We start from the raw sequence: 17,296 nt of genomic DNA, 5'->3' as shown, positions 1-17,296 counted from the left end.
TTGATTGTCTTTGCGGTGAGAACTCTGACCGACAAATCCCTTTAGGTGATATTGATTACGTTTTAAAATGTCAGATTCTCACGATTACACCTCCGCAAGTTTCACTGTGCCAATATCTAACTTCTCAAACACTTCACGTCATTTTAAAAGCAACTGTGATAACTTTATTAATCTTACCATTATCATTAAACATTACCCTTATAATTTCAATTACTTTTGTCCTTTACCTACATTGAGTTGAAAAAACAGCTGTTCTCCTCTCACCTAGCGTGATGCCATTGGGCCATTCAATGTTGTCAGCCACCAGCACCTGTCGGTCCACTCCATTCATCCCGGCCTTCTCTATCTTGGCTCGTGTGCCCCAGTCTGACCAGTACATAAAGCTGGATTGAACAAAGGAAGCATACTTATAGTGGTATTATGGAGTGTTCATATACTGTAGTGCTGCTGCACTCAGCAGGACATGTAAAGGTAACACTCTTATACTGCACAAGCATTATACTGTTTATAATGATATGGCTTCCCTTTTTCAAACTAAAAAAGCACTGAGACACTTTCCCAGTGTTTCTTGTCTGGAACAAGAAAAAAAGAAGACAAAGAAAAAGAAACCGCTTCCAGATAACAGGGGGTTGATTTACTAACTTTATGCCACATTTTTTAGGTACTAACAAGTCAGTCAGCATTCTCTATATTTATCATGAGAACTGCACCGACATTTTCACACTGGCAAGATGACAGTACATGATGGCAGTGCTAAAAATTGCCTATGCAATATACAGCCTATTGTAGAACAATCCTATATAAAACTGCAAACAATAAGGGAATGTCATTTTTTTTTAAATGCCAGCTGAAAAAAGGATTATTTGCTAATACTGAACACTATAGCAGAGGCAACACTGACTCTGAATCGATATCTGGGAGTAGCACCTGTGAAATTTGTGGAACTGTGGTTTTGAAGGGGGGACAGAAATTGAAATGTATGTTAACAACTAGGCATATTACAAAACCATGTTAGTGACAAACAAAGACAACTGCAGCAAATCAACAGATCTGAGTAGTGTGCACTCTGTGGGAGCTGTCTGTTCAGCACCATGAAATCACAACACAAGTCAAAAGACCAGCAATGCAGTAACAGTATTATTTTCCGTACAAATTGTGTGTGTTGAGTGAAGCCTCTGCTTTCCAGCTGTATTCAAGACAACTCTTAAGCTGTCTGAACATGTGTTCAAACCACCAAATGTAAAACAAAATGTTATTGTATAAGTTCTGTATAGTTTGAATGGTTATTGGGCAATATCAGTCAACAATCACAGCAGCAAACTCGTTTCTTTGTAAATGTTTATTACTGACATCAAGTGAATTTTCCTGCAAAGACAAAATTGTCATTTGGTGTCAGAGTAAGAAATCTGTGTGTGCTGGATTCCTGTTGAGTAGTTATGATTGGGTCTGTAATGTGCAGAAGATGCCACTGTGTTAATGCCTCGATTAAGTGCCTGTTTATTTTTGTGTCTGTCTGTTTTCATCTGGGTTTGCATCACCAGAACACAAAAGCTGCAGAAGCACACGCTGGCACACATTCCTATAGCTTCCTAGATTAAGAGTGTTCATCTGGGACAGAAATTCTGAAAGGATGCTAAATGGGTCACAGGCTCGTTACTCTGGATTCCCACATAGAGCAAGATGGTTTCTCTTATGTTTAGCATTAGATGTGGTCTCAGAGGAGGATTATGTTTATTAATTTCCTAGGTCCCGGGCTGAAATCACTTAACAAATCTTTATCCGGGGTCATTGACCATCATCTTCGATAAAAAATAGATCAGTATAGTGTGTGTCAGCATATTCAAAGAGATATACAGTAGAGGAGGGTTACCCATATAAACTCAGTTTGACACTATTTTTTTCTGACATACTGTAAATTGTTATGTAAATTCATAGCATACAGTTGAGTAATTAGCATTCATTAGAAATTGTGTAGGTCAGTGGATGCTAGCATTATAATGACCGATAGAGATAATTGTTTACCGACCGTAATTATTGATCCTGTCATTTGTATCTTCTCTATTGGGTATTACATAATGTGGCCAATGCTTGGTTTCAAGGCATTTTGTGTTCCTGAACAAGGATCACACATCCCATCCTCCAGTCCTTACCCGTGGTGGGGATCCAGCGCTATGGCCCGGGGTTCACTCAGGTCCGTGTTGATGAGGACGCGTCTCTTGGTGGCGTCCACTGAGGCCACGGAGATGGATTTGTCGCCGGAGTCGGTCCAGTACAGGTTGTGTTGGAGCCAGTCCAGAGCCAGACCCACAGGGGTCTGCAGGAGAGATTCCAGCAGCGGCACCTGCTGAGAGGGGTCACTGGCCTCATGGATGAAGGCACTGCAGAGGAAGGGGGAGGGTGGTAAGGGGAGAGAGGGAGCAGGAAGTATTTCAAGGGGAGGACAATATGTAAGTCGTTCTCTACAGCAAGCTAGCCATTAGTGCAAAATCAATGTGTAGTGGAGGGATGTTGACTGCCTGGTGGGGTGCAATTTTTGGTGAAAATTAGTCTGTATATACTAGTCATTCCATTACAAGCTAAAGTATTTTACAAACTTTTACCAAAAAGCAGTTGACTGTAACTATAAGTGAATGAATGAAGGAATGATGATAGCATTAAATGGCTTTTTTGTTTGTCTAAAGTAAGCAAAAAAGTCTTTTTGGCACATGAATTGGATAAAATGGTGAGCTGATATAAAGTGGATATATGAGCACATACAGGACAGTGGCAGGACAAGTGAATAGCCAGTTGATGGTTTGTGTATTGTGTATCATCACGACTAACTCTCCACTCTGCAGTCGCTTTACAGCAGAGTATAGGACACAATAGGACCGGTATACGAGCTGTTGCCTTGGGCCATGCGCTAAGCAAGTTCATCCGGGGGCTAGCATCCTTCTCAGGTGGACCACTTATTAGAATAGACAAGGCCTAACTCCGGGGCGGCCCTGCTCGCTAATGATTTGGCCCCGGCAGAGGCGTGAGGTGAGGGTCAGGCAGCTGTGCTCCCGAACAAGAATTTCAATGTTACTTTCCCCAGAGATCTTTTCTCTTTAACATCCATTTTATGAAGAGAACACAGTGCTCCAATTAGAATACACTCCCCCAACTACAAATGTAGTTGGGGTAACAATAGAAATCCATTTTCAGTTGATTCAATTCAAATAGTCAAAAGACTGAACAAGGAGATGCTCAGTAAATCAAATACAGGAACATGTCAGGGTGCAACAATACAAGATTTGTCATATCAAGTGTCTGTAATGTCACATTTAGATTGTTTAGTTTAAAATCAGAAGTATGACATTCTCAGTAACTTTAAAAATAGTATAAAAAAGTACACGTTAAAGATTATGAACACTTACGGTTATTCAAAATGTTTGACGCATGCTGCAAAGTAAGACATGACATAACTGGCCTCAAGGATACACACATGCGTTTTGGTGAGAAACAGTAAATGTAAACATAACTTTGTTTACAAATAAACTTCAAATCTAAATTAAATAATGTAAAATCATCTTTTTTCACCTGTAGATTTTCCGGTGAAAGCGATCGCACCAGAAGACACGGTTGTTGGCCACGTCCAGATCCAGAGCCACAGCGTTCTTCTGGGTGGACACCACCTGGCTGTAGTCCCTCTTCACCAGGTCGACGCGGCGGATCTCATGCCGGTTGGTGAACAGCAAGTAAGGGCTCTTCCCTGCACACAAAGCAAAGGATATTTAATGCCCTGTTTTTGTGAAAATGGGACGATAGGCAAATGCCTGTGTGAACTTGCAGCCTTAAGACTGTTTTATACTTCTGCATCAACTCCACGCCGTAGCTACGGCGTTGTGACCCTTTCGGAGTTCTGCATTGGGGTTGAACGTGTTTCTTTGCATCGCGGTGCATTTCACCGCCAGAACGCTAGGGGGTGTGTGATTTCCGGAGGGTCAATCATAAAACTCTGCCATTTCCGATGAAAGAGAGAGAGACAGTTTGTTATGTTGTCGCCTCGACGCAAAGTTAAAAAATTTTTGGAGGTGCATGTCGAGCTACGGCGGAGGGCTCGGAGAGGGGTTTGCGTCAACGCAGAGGGGTCTGCAGGGGTACGCCATCGATTCGACGCAGAAGCATAAAACAGCCTTTAGTATAGATGAGTTAGCCAGCTAAACTTTACAATCGCAGTCACAGTGCAAAGCAATTTAGAAAAGGGGTTGAAGCAGGATGAAAACATTAGTAATTTATTGGTAAGTGGAGTTATAATAGCCAGTCAAATCAGCTTTGATAATTTGGTAAAAGGCCAGAAGGATCCAAGCCATTATCTCTTATTAAAAAACTTGTCTATGCACTATTCCCTTATATGATTCAAATTTAGCAAGCTAGTATAGTGTAATAAAAAACCTTTAGCCAGTGGAATTAACCACTAAAAACATTCTGAGCAAACATGGTCTGGATTTAGACTGGATTAGAAATAAGACGTAATGGCTGTACCTGCATGTGTGTCAATAATATAACCCAAAACACACAGCATTATTCTGCTGAAAATGAAGGACATAAAAAAAGAAGATGCCGATAAGCCTGAGAGATTGTTTTTTTCAGCACAGCATGGAAATGTTTGTGTGCTGGATAAGACGGTTGACCATGATGGGAAATGCTGTGTGTCAGGAGATGATGTAGCCATTGCTCTACAGTAATAACACTGCAGTGAAGCCTCAGTGTCAAAAAGCATTGCAGCTTAAAGTGCTGCTGCATATTTGTAGCACCAAAGTCAATACTCTAAATGTCATTTTTTTTTAAACAGATAAATAACACAACAAAGCTTGTGTAATACAGCTCAATATCCTCTTCTATCAAGAGTGTGGGGACAATAATCCTTCATTAAAAAATGCTGAATAGTTGTATTGATCAGTGTCTCCATGCATCATTAAGTTGTACACGCCTTATTATCTTCTCCTGCAAATATAGATCAGTAGTACCTTAGCAATTGGCAGCACCTCTTTAAACAGCAAGCTGTCAACTTTCACACAGGCGGTAGAACTAAATAGATACGCACGTGCACACACACACACACACACACACACACACACACACACACAAGACGCCTGCATGCTTGCTGCATCTTAGTTTACTGTATTAGCATGCTAACATTTTCTAATTATCACTGAACACAAACCACATCTGAGTTAGGCAAGTATTTAGTCATAAGATAAGATAATACTTTATTGTCTGTTACACAAGGGTTACAGAAAATTGTCTTTGACAAGGCTCCAGTCACAAAGAGACATTCACACGGACATATAAAAACAAGATATGGGGGTGTTAAGTATTAGCTGACTGTGGTGTTCATTTTGTGCTGTTCAGTATGGCTATTGCAGAGGGGATGAAGGATTTCTTGTAGATGTTTTTCCTGGCCAGTGGTACCCTAAAACGCCTGCCTGATGGTAATAGCTGGAAGGAGTGATGGAGGGGGTGATAAACTAAGTATTGGACCAATTGAAGTTTTGCCCAGTATATGGCACTAGATTAGAAGGGATCACCAAACACCACTGATTACAATTTATCCTAAACGGGGACATGAGCTATACAATAGTATAACCTCCTGGTGGCACTAGAGGAAGAGGTTAGGGCATCAACAAAGGCCTTATGATTCATCCTCAAAAGAAAGCATGGATGTCTGTACAAAATGTCATTGCAATCCATCCCTTTGTCAGTAAAAACTAAAACTGTCAACCTCATGGTGGCGCTAGAGGAAAAGTCAGCGTATCACTAAAGGCGGATAGCTTCATCCTCTGGGGACCATACATGCAGAGATATTTCAGTCTGGACCAAAGCGGTAGACCAACTGACTGACCGACCAACATTGCCATAGAGAGAGACACAATAGATAGTTTATGCGTCTTCAGGTCAGGTATAGACTGTGTTTGGTAGCTTTGTCATGCTACAGTATTAGCACACATAGCTATTAGCACTGAGCATCTACACCACATTGTGTCCTTGTTTCATTTTGTGTGCACTCACACCTATTTTTAGAGCTGTCCACTTGTGATTAGGTCACCCAGGATGTATTTTAATTAGCCCCAAATGAACGCCCTGAACAGGGGCCGTAGAGGCATTTATATTATCATGCCTTCATGTTTATTTCCTTATAATTCTGGCAGGAAAAATCCAAGTGGGTAATATCTGCCCGCAGGGAAGGTTTTATCACTTTTGGCTGGCAACTACAGCCCACCTTTGTCTTGTAACATCTATATTAGGCCTATCTATTTCTGACTTTGCATAGTAATAGGATGACAGCTGCAGCCAGTTATCTCCAGAGGCAGATATGGTATTCTCTCATTAATGGCTCCCTCGCCTCAGTTTCCCTTTTGACAGTCTGTGTCATAGCCTCATTGTAGTATCGTACCCCTGCACATCCCCTCTTCCTTCCTTTTCCTTCCTCTCCCAGCACAAAGTCTGAATGATGACAGTGCTGGTCAGACTAAGTGTCCCCCAAAACTGGCCATTACAATGACAACATTTCCAACCCCTCTAAATGGGAAAAGGGTCCCCTGCTGGTTTAATGGGCTGTCACGGCTGCAGTAGTTTTCATTGCCGCAAAACCAAGCGGTGGAACTGCTGCATTCACCGGGATTCTGCTTCCGCTGCGTTTGACACACAGACAGACACAGTTCTCGCCTGGCCATGATGAACTGATACCAAACACACTGGGCAGTCATTCACAGAGAAATACACAAGTGCAGACAGAGGCAGGGGGGCAGATAAAATCCAAACACATATCCAGTGTGTACAAATGCAAACACACACTTGGGAGTCCCGAGCTTTGATATCAGCTCAGCTTAATTGAGGGAAATGAAATCACAGCATTTGACAGCCACAGGGACTAAATCACCACATTTCATTTGACTCACTGTTTCCTGTCAATTAAATAATGAAGATTTTTGGGGAAATGAAGTGTAAACATATAAACTGGCCTCTCTGTGTACGCCTCTTGCTAATAGCTTTTGGCCATGGTTAGAGGTCAAAGAAATTAAACTGGCCTCTTAGCAGTTTACTTTGTTCTCCACTAGTCCGACAACTGTCAACACACCTAACGGGACACCAGTTTCAATTTGATGTAATTAGCCTCCACAGTGACTCAGCCAGGTACCCGTGAAGAGTTGCTATACCTAATTATAAGTGTTCAGCATGGTTGCACACATCAGTCCGTCACTCATGAAACTGTCTAATGTGACGGGACACTGGAGGACAGATTTGGCCTGGGAGAAACTGAGTGGTTGCCTAAGTGATGCTTGCTTTAAAAAAATATATAATTTAGCAAGTATGTCATATACACAAGCACGTGCAGAGCAATGATAAGAACCTAATAGAAGAAAGATGTGATTATGATATGAGGAGGGTTTTGACACTGTGGCACAAAAGCTGAGTGTGAAGTGTTGCACTAATGAGGCAGCGCAATATCTGAGAGAAAGTCTTGTTATTAACAGTACAACACAGCTTTTTGAACTAGGAGGAAATGTATCTTGACCACAGCAACTATGCAAGTTATAAACTGCATAAATAATAAAAGAACAAAATAATATTCACCCTATTTTGCAGGAACAAGAAGTATAATCACAACACATTCAGAATCTCGGGCATCCTTTCGGATCCATGTCTAGATTTTGACTAATCGCTTGTTCTCATTTTCAGCCTCAAAATAGGAAATCCCATAGTCTCAGACACCTTGCATTGTTGATAATTGAGCATTGCGACTCACCTTCTGCCTTGCAGGTCTTAGTAACAGGGTCCATCTCATAGCCTTCATAGCATTCACATTTAAAATCTCCCTTGTAGTTGATGCAGATCTGGCTACAAGCATCAGGGTTCTCACATTCATCAATGTCTGCAGGGAGAAGAGGGAAATGAGGTTATCAATCGACTGAAAAACAGAGAGAGATAGATCCCAGTCAGACAGAGTGACTAATTTATCCTTGTGTGCTGCACTATATAAGAATGGCAACTTAATTCCCAAAATGTTAATATAGCAATACATTTTTGAGAATAAACCGATGGAATGAGTGAGTTATAATGCACATTATATATACTGTAACTGAAAGTGCTGGAGAAACACACAGACATGATGTCATTCAGTTAATGGGAGAAAAGAGGTCGACAGGGAGACAGGGCGTGTCCCTGTTGACTTCCAGCAAATCTTAGGCTTTTTCCTTGGGTGTGATGTGGAAACATTAGTGTTAAAAGGATGGGAAAGGGTGTGAAGGACAGAGTATATATGTGTGTATTAGAGAGATAGTATGACTGTGCTAGTTTCCCTGTGGGAGTGACAGGCTGGGCACATTATACAAAGACAGACAGAGAGCTGAGAGCTTCCCAAAGCAATACAACACACATACACACTAACAATCAAAGTAGCTTGGTCAGCAGCCGACCTGCCACTCATGTTTTTATATAGCTGCCTGTCTATCTAAAGTTTCTTTATTTACCACCACAAGTCTTTTTGTCCAGTAGCTGGTAGCCAGTGGGGCACTGGCACTCAAAGCCGATTGGTCGGTCCATGCAGACATGGGAGCAGCCACCGTTGTTGATCATACACTCATTCAGCCCTGGGAGATAAAGAAAACAAGCTAGTGGTCAAATGCAGCCAATCACAGAAGAGGTAGAGACATTATGTTCACCCAATTGGTCATTTAAAAAGGTCAAAATCAGATTTAGCCTCATTGACTGTAAAATAGTTTTGAAAAGGGGGAAAGTGCAGTGGAAAGGCTCATGATATTTGATAAAGGTGTATTAATATGGATGGCATATAGGTGTGGAAAACTGATATATTCATAATCTTCCATTTTATCTGGGCTCTTGTACTCAGCTCTTTTCCCATCCTTTTTGAATCCTTATCAGATGTTCTCAAAAGTGAAAAGGGGAATCAAAGAGTCACAACATCACACACAGTAAGCTCTTCTGCAGGGATATAAAATATGTGTGCAGAGAGGATTAATGCTGTGAACTGGGATTCAGAGATGTCCCATAAGGATCTACCACAGGAGTGAGAGAGGACATCAAAATTAAACAGCGTGCCGGTTTCATTTTGAGGCAGAGTGATCTAAAAACATCAGGAGAATGAAAGAAGCTAAAAAACAAGATGTAAAAACACAAACACTCTCATTTTAAACTAGGTCAAAGCAGCTGGCACAAGGTTGGCACACAAAAAAGAAAGCAGAGGTAGTTAGATTTGATTGTGCTGCACACAATGTCTTTATGAATTACTTGATAGCAAGGACGGTTCAAAAGTCACGGAATGAAATTTTAGGGTCCTATTTTTTATTTCCTCCCCCAGTTTATTCAATACAGCTAAGAATCAAGTATTAACTGTGTATGCAAGCGGTTACATGTAGTAATATTTTTCTATAATTATACTGTGGCAATGACTTAGCATTTGACAAGAAATCCATTGAATCATGTGTGAAGCTCAGCACACGTTTCTGTCCATGTTTGGTTTAAAAAGAAAAAACAACCTATTGTTTGAATGACTCACAAAACAGAAGCCAACTGAGTGAAAGCTAAGATCACTAGAAAAAAAATGTATCTCCAACATTTCATTTAACAGCATACAGGCTTTGCTTTTCACACAAACAATTAAGCATGGCTGCACAATAAACTACTGACAACTGAAAAGGGGTGATAAAGAGACAAATGGATTAAACTGCAAGAGAAACCTCCCTCCTCAATACGAGAGTGCTTAATTCTGTCAACAGCATCCTGCCCAATCTAGTGTAACACATTTGTCAATAGGCCAGGGAGCTTTATATCACCTGTCACTGAAAGCAGGGATAGTATACTGTATACAGTATGTGTGTTAGTTAGTACTGTAAACAGCTGGCTCAAAGCAAAGCGACCTCCCCACCAAGACATTGGTTTCAAAATGAAGCTTCATTAACCTTTAAAAATTATGACTTGAGTTTTAACACCACATAAACACTTCCGTTGTTATCTTTCTTAAAATGTTGCTAATATATTCTAAATATATAATAGAATCTAAATATATTCTAATGCTATACGTATTTTTAAGGGAATATTTTGTCTTTAGACATGAAGCTAAACAACTTTGTTTACAAATTATGTGTATGCAGTTCCGCTAGCTTTAATTCCTCTTTACGTTCTGGACTTTTTCAGCACTTTACTGTCAATATTTTTTTTGCTGTATATGTGACGTTAAAGGAATAGCAAATAGTTCATCATTTTGGAAAAATACATTTATTCGCTTTCTTGCAGTTAGGTTGCCTGGCAACCTCATGGCAATGATAAAACTCCAGGAAGTTACTGTGCCAGTCCAAGAAATATTTAACCATCTAATCCCCTGCAACACTGCAACATTTCGTTTTTACACTTGCATTTTAGATATAACAAAGATACAATGTGTTATTTAGTGAGCTTTAGAGATACTGGTAGGTGGATGTTGTTACCTTTGGTAAGAAGCCAGGCTAGCTGTTTCCCCATTTCTAGTATTTGTGCTAAGCTAAGCTAACCGGCTGCTGGGTCCAGCTTTGTATGCCGTTTATGTTGTTACACACTGCAGAGGCACAAAGAGCATTTGTGCAAAAGACCCTGTACATGCTTTGTTTTTCTACAGTGTCAGGGAAGTTATTCCGATGCCATTTCCTGTGCCTTGCAATAAAATGTTGCAAGGTCTGTCCTGATAAGTGCGGCCCTCATTTAATATACAAGAGCTAGACCCACTACAAGCAATACACTGACTGCAGGGATCCAAGATGACCTGTTCAGCTTATCCGAATTTTTTTTTGGACAGCTACACCACATTATTCTTTATGTATCGTAACAAAAGTAAAGAAAGATAAAGTTGACTCTCTAGAGATTGACTGAGGGTTACTTTTCTGAGGAAATTTTCATCTCTGCTTTGTATAAGTGCCAGCAGACTTTGAGCACTGCAACTGCCAGCATTAAATTCCCATCTCTAATTCAGCTGGATGGGTGACAGCAGCCTGCCACTCACAGAAGCTTCAGCTAACTCCCTTCATGTCAGCCCAGAATTAACTGCAGACAGAAAAAAGATGTGACTGTATTTGAGGACTCACTCATTCCTGTTTCTGTGAGTCGGGCTGGGTGGCTAACAAAGACACCTGAGTAGACACAGTGTGACAACATCAACACCTTTTTCTAGACCACTTCCAAGGACAGCCATGATTTAGAGGTCACTCTCCCATGGGCAAACAAATATGGCATCTCTCCTTCTCTACTCCACCTCCATCTCTCTCTCTCCCTCTCTCACCATAGTAACCCATTATGTACTAGCTATTTTCAGCCGCTCCTCTCAGTGAAAGCTGGAAGTGATAGTGCAATGTTAAGAAATGAATGGTACGCCCAGTAATGAGTCAGTACTGTGGTACTATTTCTAATGAGATGGGAAACACAGAAAAACATGTGCTTGAGCACAGAGAGAAATGCTTTATTTCCCCTTGATGTAAGGCTGATGCGGTAAATGCAATCAAACCAAACAACTACGTATAAGTGTGTGTCAGTGCAGCGGGGAGTATTATCGTCTCTTTGTGTTTCGTTTTTTTTTGTGTCTGTGTTTTGGTTTGGGAAACATCTTGCGAGTTAACGGTTGAGCGAGCAATGCGATGAGCTAGGTGTGTGTGGACATGCTTTTAATGAGCTGAGAACAAGACCTGAGTTAAAGGAGAGAGGGAGGGAGGTATGAGGAGAGAGAGGGAGGAAGAGGAGGAAGACGAGGGACAAAGGGACGAGAATTACTCTCTGGAATACCCATTTCGGTCTTGTAATTTCCATCCCTGGCAGAGGTCAGTCTACTCTGCCTTCTGTCACTTTTCCTTCTCAACTTTATGTTCCTCTGAGATGTCATGTCCATTTCTATGAGAGTATGTGTCTGCTTCTCACTCTCTCATATCAGAAACTTTCATACTAAGTGTGGTGGAATTTCCGGAAATGGTAAGACAAAGGGAAAGCTTAGATAACATCAGGTCATTCATAGATCACAGGTCAGGGGACGAGAATATTCGGCCAGTCTCTAATAACCAAACCTGTTCATGTATAACTATGTTGGTCTCTCTACAGATTCAGGGAATCTAGTCAGCTGTATGATAAGGGAATGTTTTGTCTCAGGACTGTCTCCGTTTGGAGGTAGGAGGGCCAGCCACACTTTAGTGTACTTCCCAGAGAGAGAGAGAGAGAGAGAGGCTGAATTAGGCTTCAGCATCTTTGTTTATGGCGCCTGCAATATCTTAGTTTACCTTAAAGGTTCTGCTAAACGTAACACCTCCAGCACGAGTGTAAATACACCTTCAGGAAGACAGAAACTTCAGAGAGTTGGGACGGCACTGCACAATAACACATCGTGATTAAACTGTACTGCCTGCCTTATTGTCTCCTCAATTGAGTGTTTTTTAAATGCTTCTGTGTAAGTCATCAAAATCAACTGAACATTCTTCATGTATGTGAAATGATTTGTGCTGCTCCTGAGTTTTTCCTTACTAAGCTCTTCAGCACAAAGTCATAAACACAATGTTTTTGTTTCTTTAACTAAGGCATCACTTTCATTTACTCATGGTAAAATAGGTTAAGAGATGAAGGTATATAGAGACAGGTAGAGAGATGGAGAAGAGAGAATATCGCAGAGCAGAAGAAGCCTTTTTTTCTACCATTTGATGGTAATTAGTACACACAGGCTCTTGTTCTGATCAACGGAGGCTAATGCTAATTTGAGTGTGCCTCTGAAGCCTTTGAAATGGAAGGTAATAGGAGGGAGGTAGCCGCATTTTGTTATGGCAAACACGATTACGCTTCTACATTAACTGCTTGAATCCATTGACAATAGTCTGCATATACTCATTGCACGGGGCTGAGTCAAAAGCTCTGCCAATCTCCTTCATTTCATACCACTGCATCAAGGGGTAAGAGAGCGTTTCTTAACAGCTGACACAAGGTTACAACCTACCTGTGTGCACAATAAGTTCTCTTACCACATTCCTTCTTGGGCTCATCTGATCGGTCCTTGCAGTCCTTGACAGAGTCACACACCTTGGAGCTATCAATGCACTCTCCATTCTTACACAGAAACTTCAGAGGTCCCTCACATTTGGTGGCTGCGACAGAAAAGCAGACGATAGATCAGAATCTACACTATAAACTTCACGGACATTTATTTTCATAAGCTAATGCAAATTGATTCAGAACCTCATGCATCAAAAAGTGTGTGAAGTCATATTGAATATCTCCAGGGGTTCACAAAATGATTGAAGGCTCGCATGAAACAAGTGGCAGCAAAAAAAACTCTTTAATTTAGTCCAGTTTCACAGTGCTCGGGCTTTATATCCTGTAACGTTATTTTGCAGTATGCTGGTAAATTATGCGTCATAGTCAGAAGAGGGAGAAGTAATTTAATCAGCTTACAAAAAGCACTGGGCTGGATCCATAGGCCTTCTTTTGACATATTTCCGGACAACGCGGGTCAGCAAAGCAGTTGGGACGGATTTCAGTGCAACACCATCAAGGGTAGAATGGCTTACAAGGAGCTGTCTCTACATTTTTTTTATTAGTTCTCTTGTTTAAATTTGCACCTCCACTCGTCTGCCAATCAAAACAATGTCTGCGACCAGCTGACCACGCCAAGGCTGGTGGCCATGTCATCGGACAAGAATGCCTTTCAGTGCTGGAAATTCAACAAAATATATATATATATATATATATATATATATATATATATATATATATATATATATATATGGGTAACTAGTAAACTGCAACCTAGTAAACTGCAACATTTCACATTAGTGAATTAGGGAAGTAGTAGGGAAGTCCAGCCAACTCCTCTCACCATGCGGTGCTGTGCACAGCATGAAATCAGATCGTTGTACAATTATATTTTTGACTGACCTCTTTATTGAAACATAAGTTTAGCTGCCCTGTAAACAGATACACCTGTTGTTATTCTGTTTCATTTCTGACAAAGTAGCTGCTCAAGGAGTGTCGCCAAATCTATCAGAACTGAAATCTTAAGGATTGCAACTTTAGATTATTTACTATGAATCAATTTTCATGACTTTTTGCACAATGAGACATTATACTTAAACTCAAGCGGAAAGACATTCAAAAGTAGTGGGTGCAAATATTGCCTTAAATTCTCTTTATTTCTGCCACAAATACAGCTGTGAGGATTTCAACCATATTACACAGATCACACAGGTACTGTAGCCACACAGTTATCAGAGGTCATTACAAACTCCCTCCTGTTTTCAAAGCATTTCACAAAGGCAGAAGTGTGCAAAAGGCAGTGACACACTGAACCAAATATATATATATATATATATATATATATATATATATATATATATATATATATATATTTATTAAAGACAGAACAACAAATAGGAAGACAGATTCAAACAGACACAGGCAAAAAATCAGAAGACAGGTAAACAGACAGAGAGGAGGACAGATTCTGGCAGCAGGACATGCAGACAGCAGTGACAGGTGTACCCACCATTGACACAGCCAGATTCATCGCTGCGGTCAGGACAGTCATGGACCTTGTTACACTGCTTGGTGCCGTGGATGCAGGAACCATCACCGCACTGGAACTCATCGGGACGGCATGTCAACAGGGCTGTAAGAGGCACACACGCACATAAAGACACTTGAAATTGGACTTGTAAATCCCCTTTAAATCCCTTCAAGAGGTACACAACATCCTGGGGTTGAAACCAGCCCAAGACCTTTTCTTGCATATTACTTTTATCAGTTTTTCACAATTCTCTCTACTTTAACCAGTCTAATAAAGGCAAGACATGCCTAACAACCTATTTTTTTAAAATCCTTTTGTAGAAGCATGCATGAAATCAAGAACGCAGTGCAATAACTGTACTGTACTTCTGTCCATTCAGAGCCTGTGTTACTGTAGGTGCAGCCTAGGACAGAGACAGTCAACCTGAGGGCGTGTGATGAATGATTTTCAATATAGTAATGCAACGATGGAGGCTGCATGAAGCCACACCAAATTTCATTAAAATCCCAAGCACAGACAAGCTTTTCATCAACGAGGCCCAGTGTGCTCCTATAATTCCTTTCTAAACCACACTAAAACGCAATATATATGACTGAGGGGGATATGATTTAGTGTTATTACAAGATGAAGAACAGAGGGAATAAAATGGAGACAGGGCCGCTGTAGCCTGGACACACATGTGCACATATAAACACATGACACTAGGAGCATACTCTTTATACAGTGTACAGCGTTTCCCTGTATCTGGGAGATCAATCTATTGATCTGATTGGTCAGTAACTTACAGACACAAGCACACGCTTTATATTAAATGTCGGAAATATTTTGATGAATCACAATAGTATCTGTCTTCAGCCGAAGAGTTTGCAGAACACTCTATTTAAATGGCAAATGAATCCTCACATAGACATTAAGCATGTGAATATAGCAAATGTATTGGAGGTAAATGGTAGTAATCTCTGGACAAATACGAGGTTGGTCCTCCACCCGCCTCCAGGCTGCTCTCTAAATGCAGCTATCCAGTTGGCTAACAAAACATCAATCTCTTGTAAGTGCTGCCTATATGACACCACAGAGTGGGAGAGGTGGGTTTGATGTGTGCACCACACATCTTGATAATGAATAGTGGGACTATCTGGGCTTCACACTCTGGCTTAGTGAGACAAGAGCTTCAGGGCTCCCCCATCCATGACCACCTAATAGGAAAACCTGCTTTATCACAAGGCCCGATCTTCACACACATTCTTTAGCAGACACATTTAGAAAAATAAGGAGAAAAAAAAACGTATTCCAACTACCAGCAGAGTGGAAATGTGCTATATGTTGTTTTTTCCACTCTCCAGTCTCAAAGCAAACATATCTTAACCGACTGTCTATATAAGGATAATGTAAAATAACAGTTCAGTGTAATTATTTCTGAATGTGTCTGTATTTCTATGGTTTGAAGCTAGGCCTATCTTTGAACAAGATGAGTATAATACATGTAAAACGACTTGATGCTACTGTTTAAAATATTCATAGTGGCAATGCAGTATATGCAGAATAAAAGAAAGACAAACAACTTAAACCCTCAACATAATTTGAATTGTTAGATTTAAACTAGATTTAAACAAAACTACCCATTGTAAACAAGAACAGAGTTGTGTGTGTAACCATGGTGCTACGAGCAGCCTCCAGCTGGAGAGATGTGCTGTGTTCCGATTTCATACTACTTGTAAATCGAATGCACAATACTATATAAAAAGTACTTTCTCTTTGAAGTTAGTATACAAGATTTTGTATATTTGTAAAATAACAGGAAAAGATGCAATTTGTGGGGCAACTGAATTCAATCAAACTGCTGCTTTGGAAACCTCTGCCAATTAAAGTTCACAAAGAGAAAGCAATATTGTTTCTTCTTAAGATTTTATACATATGTTTGTTTTTTTTAATCTTTTTTACAGCTGTTTTACCAACAACGTTTTGCAGCTATTAATAGCTTCTCCATTTTCAATGCATTGCATTGTGGGACTATAGTGTAAATAAACAGCACACTCAAGAATAAGCATTTGCATCAGTGAGACGGAAATTAGAATTAGCATGTAGTATGGAATTGGAACACAGCTGGAACTTCTTCATGGTTACCATTCACTACTGTCCCATACCTGTCAAGTATCCCGTTTTGGCCGGGAAAGTCCCGTATTTTACCCTTCTTTCCTGCCGTCCTCCCGTATTAGTATTTTCCCGTAAATCTCCCGTATTTTAATGGGAATTAACTGCGTTATTAAAAAATAATAATACCCCGGGCGGAGTAAAAAAAAAAAAAACATTCCCAATCTGAGCTCTGTCACTAGCCTCGCGATAACTGCCACCAAATACCGCGATCAATGGGACAGCGAATTTACTTTTCTGAAGAGGAGCAGGGTGGGGGACAGTCACGCGTTTTGTAAGTTTTGTAACTGCGACTTTAGCATCTCACACGGGGGAAGGAATGATGTATGTCAGCACGAGAAATCCGCCAAGCACAAGCGCGGGCTAGAGGCACAAACTTTTTTTTCCCCCCTTATTTTCAAATCCAAAACTTGACAGGTATGCTGTCCTGAAACTTTACCTCAACCCAGTTACATATTCCATATGTAGAGACACTCTTTCAGACAGAGAGGACAGCCTTTCAAATATGAATAGAGGAATAGTTCTGATACAATAGAGAACATATAAGCTCAAGAGCAAGAGCAGGCCTACAGTATGAGGGGAGGAAGGCAAGGAGATGTA

General features: G+C 40.6%; 1 protein-coding gene across 1 annotated transcript in view; it reads right to left on the bottom strand.

Moving 5' to 3' along the window:
• LOC144526940 (low-density lipoprotein receptor-related protein 8-like) overlaps window positions 1–17,296 on the bottom strand; it is a 79,653-nt gene that overhangs the window by 11,374 nt on the left and 50,983 nt on the right. The window contains exons 6-12 of the mRNA XM_078264699.1: window positions 14,525–14,647; window positions 13,005–13,127; window positions 8,496–8,615; window positions 7,772–7,897; window positions 3,562–3,733; window positions 2,151–2,378; window positions 265–383 (exon numbers count right to left, since the gene is read on the bottom strand). Of these exons, the coding sequence (XP_078120825.1) occupies window positions 265–383; window positions 2,151–2,378; window positions 3,562–3,733; window positions 7,772–7,897; window positions 8,496–8,615; window positions 13,005–13,127; window positions 14,525–14,647 (1,011 nt within the window). The remainder of the gene's footprint in view (window positions 1–264; window positions 384–2,150; window positions 2,379–3,561; window positions 3,734–7,771; window positions 7,898–8,495; window positions 8,616–13,004; window positions 13,128–14,524; window positions 14,648–17,296) is intronic.

This window comes from Sander vitreus, chromosome 12 (assembly GCF_031162955.1).
Source record: "Sander vitreus isolate 19-12246 chromosome 12, sanVit1, whole genome shotgun sequence".
In the NCBI taxonomy this organism is placed as follows: domain Eukaryota; kingdom Metazoa; phylum Chordata; class Actinopteri; order Perciformes; family Percidae; genus Sander; species Sander vitreus.
Note: the sequence above shows the minus strand (reverse complement) of the source record. Positions and strands in the feature narration are given on the sequence as shown.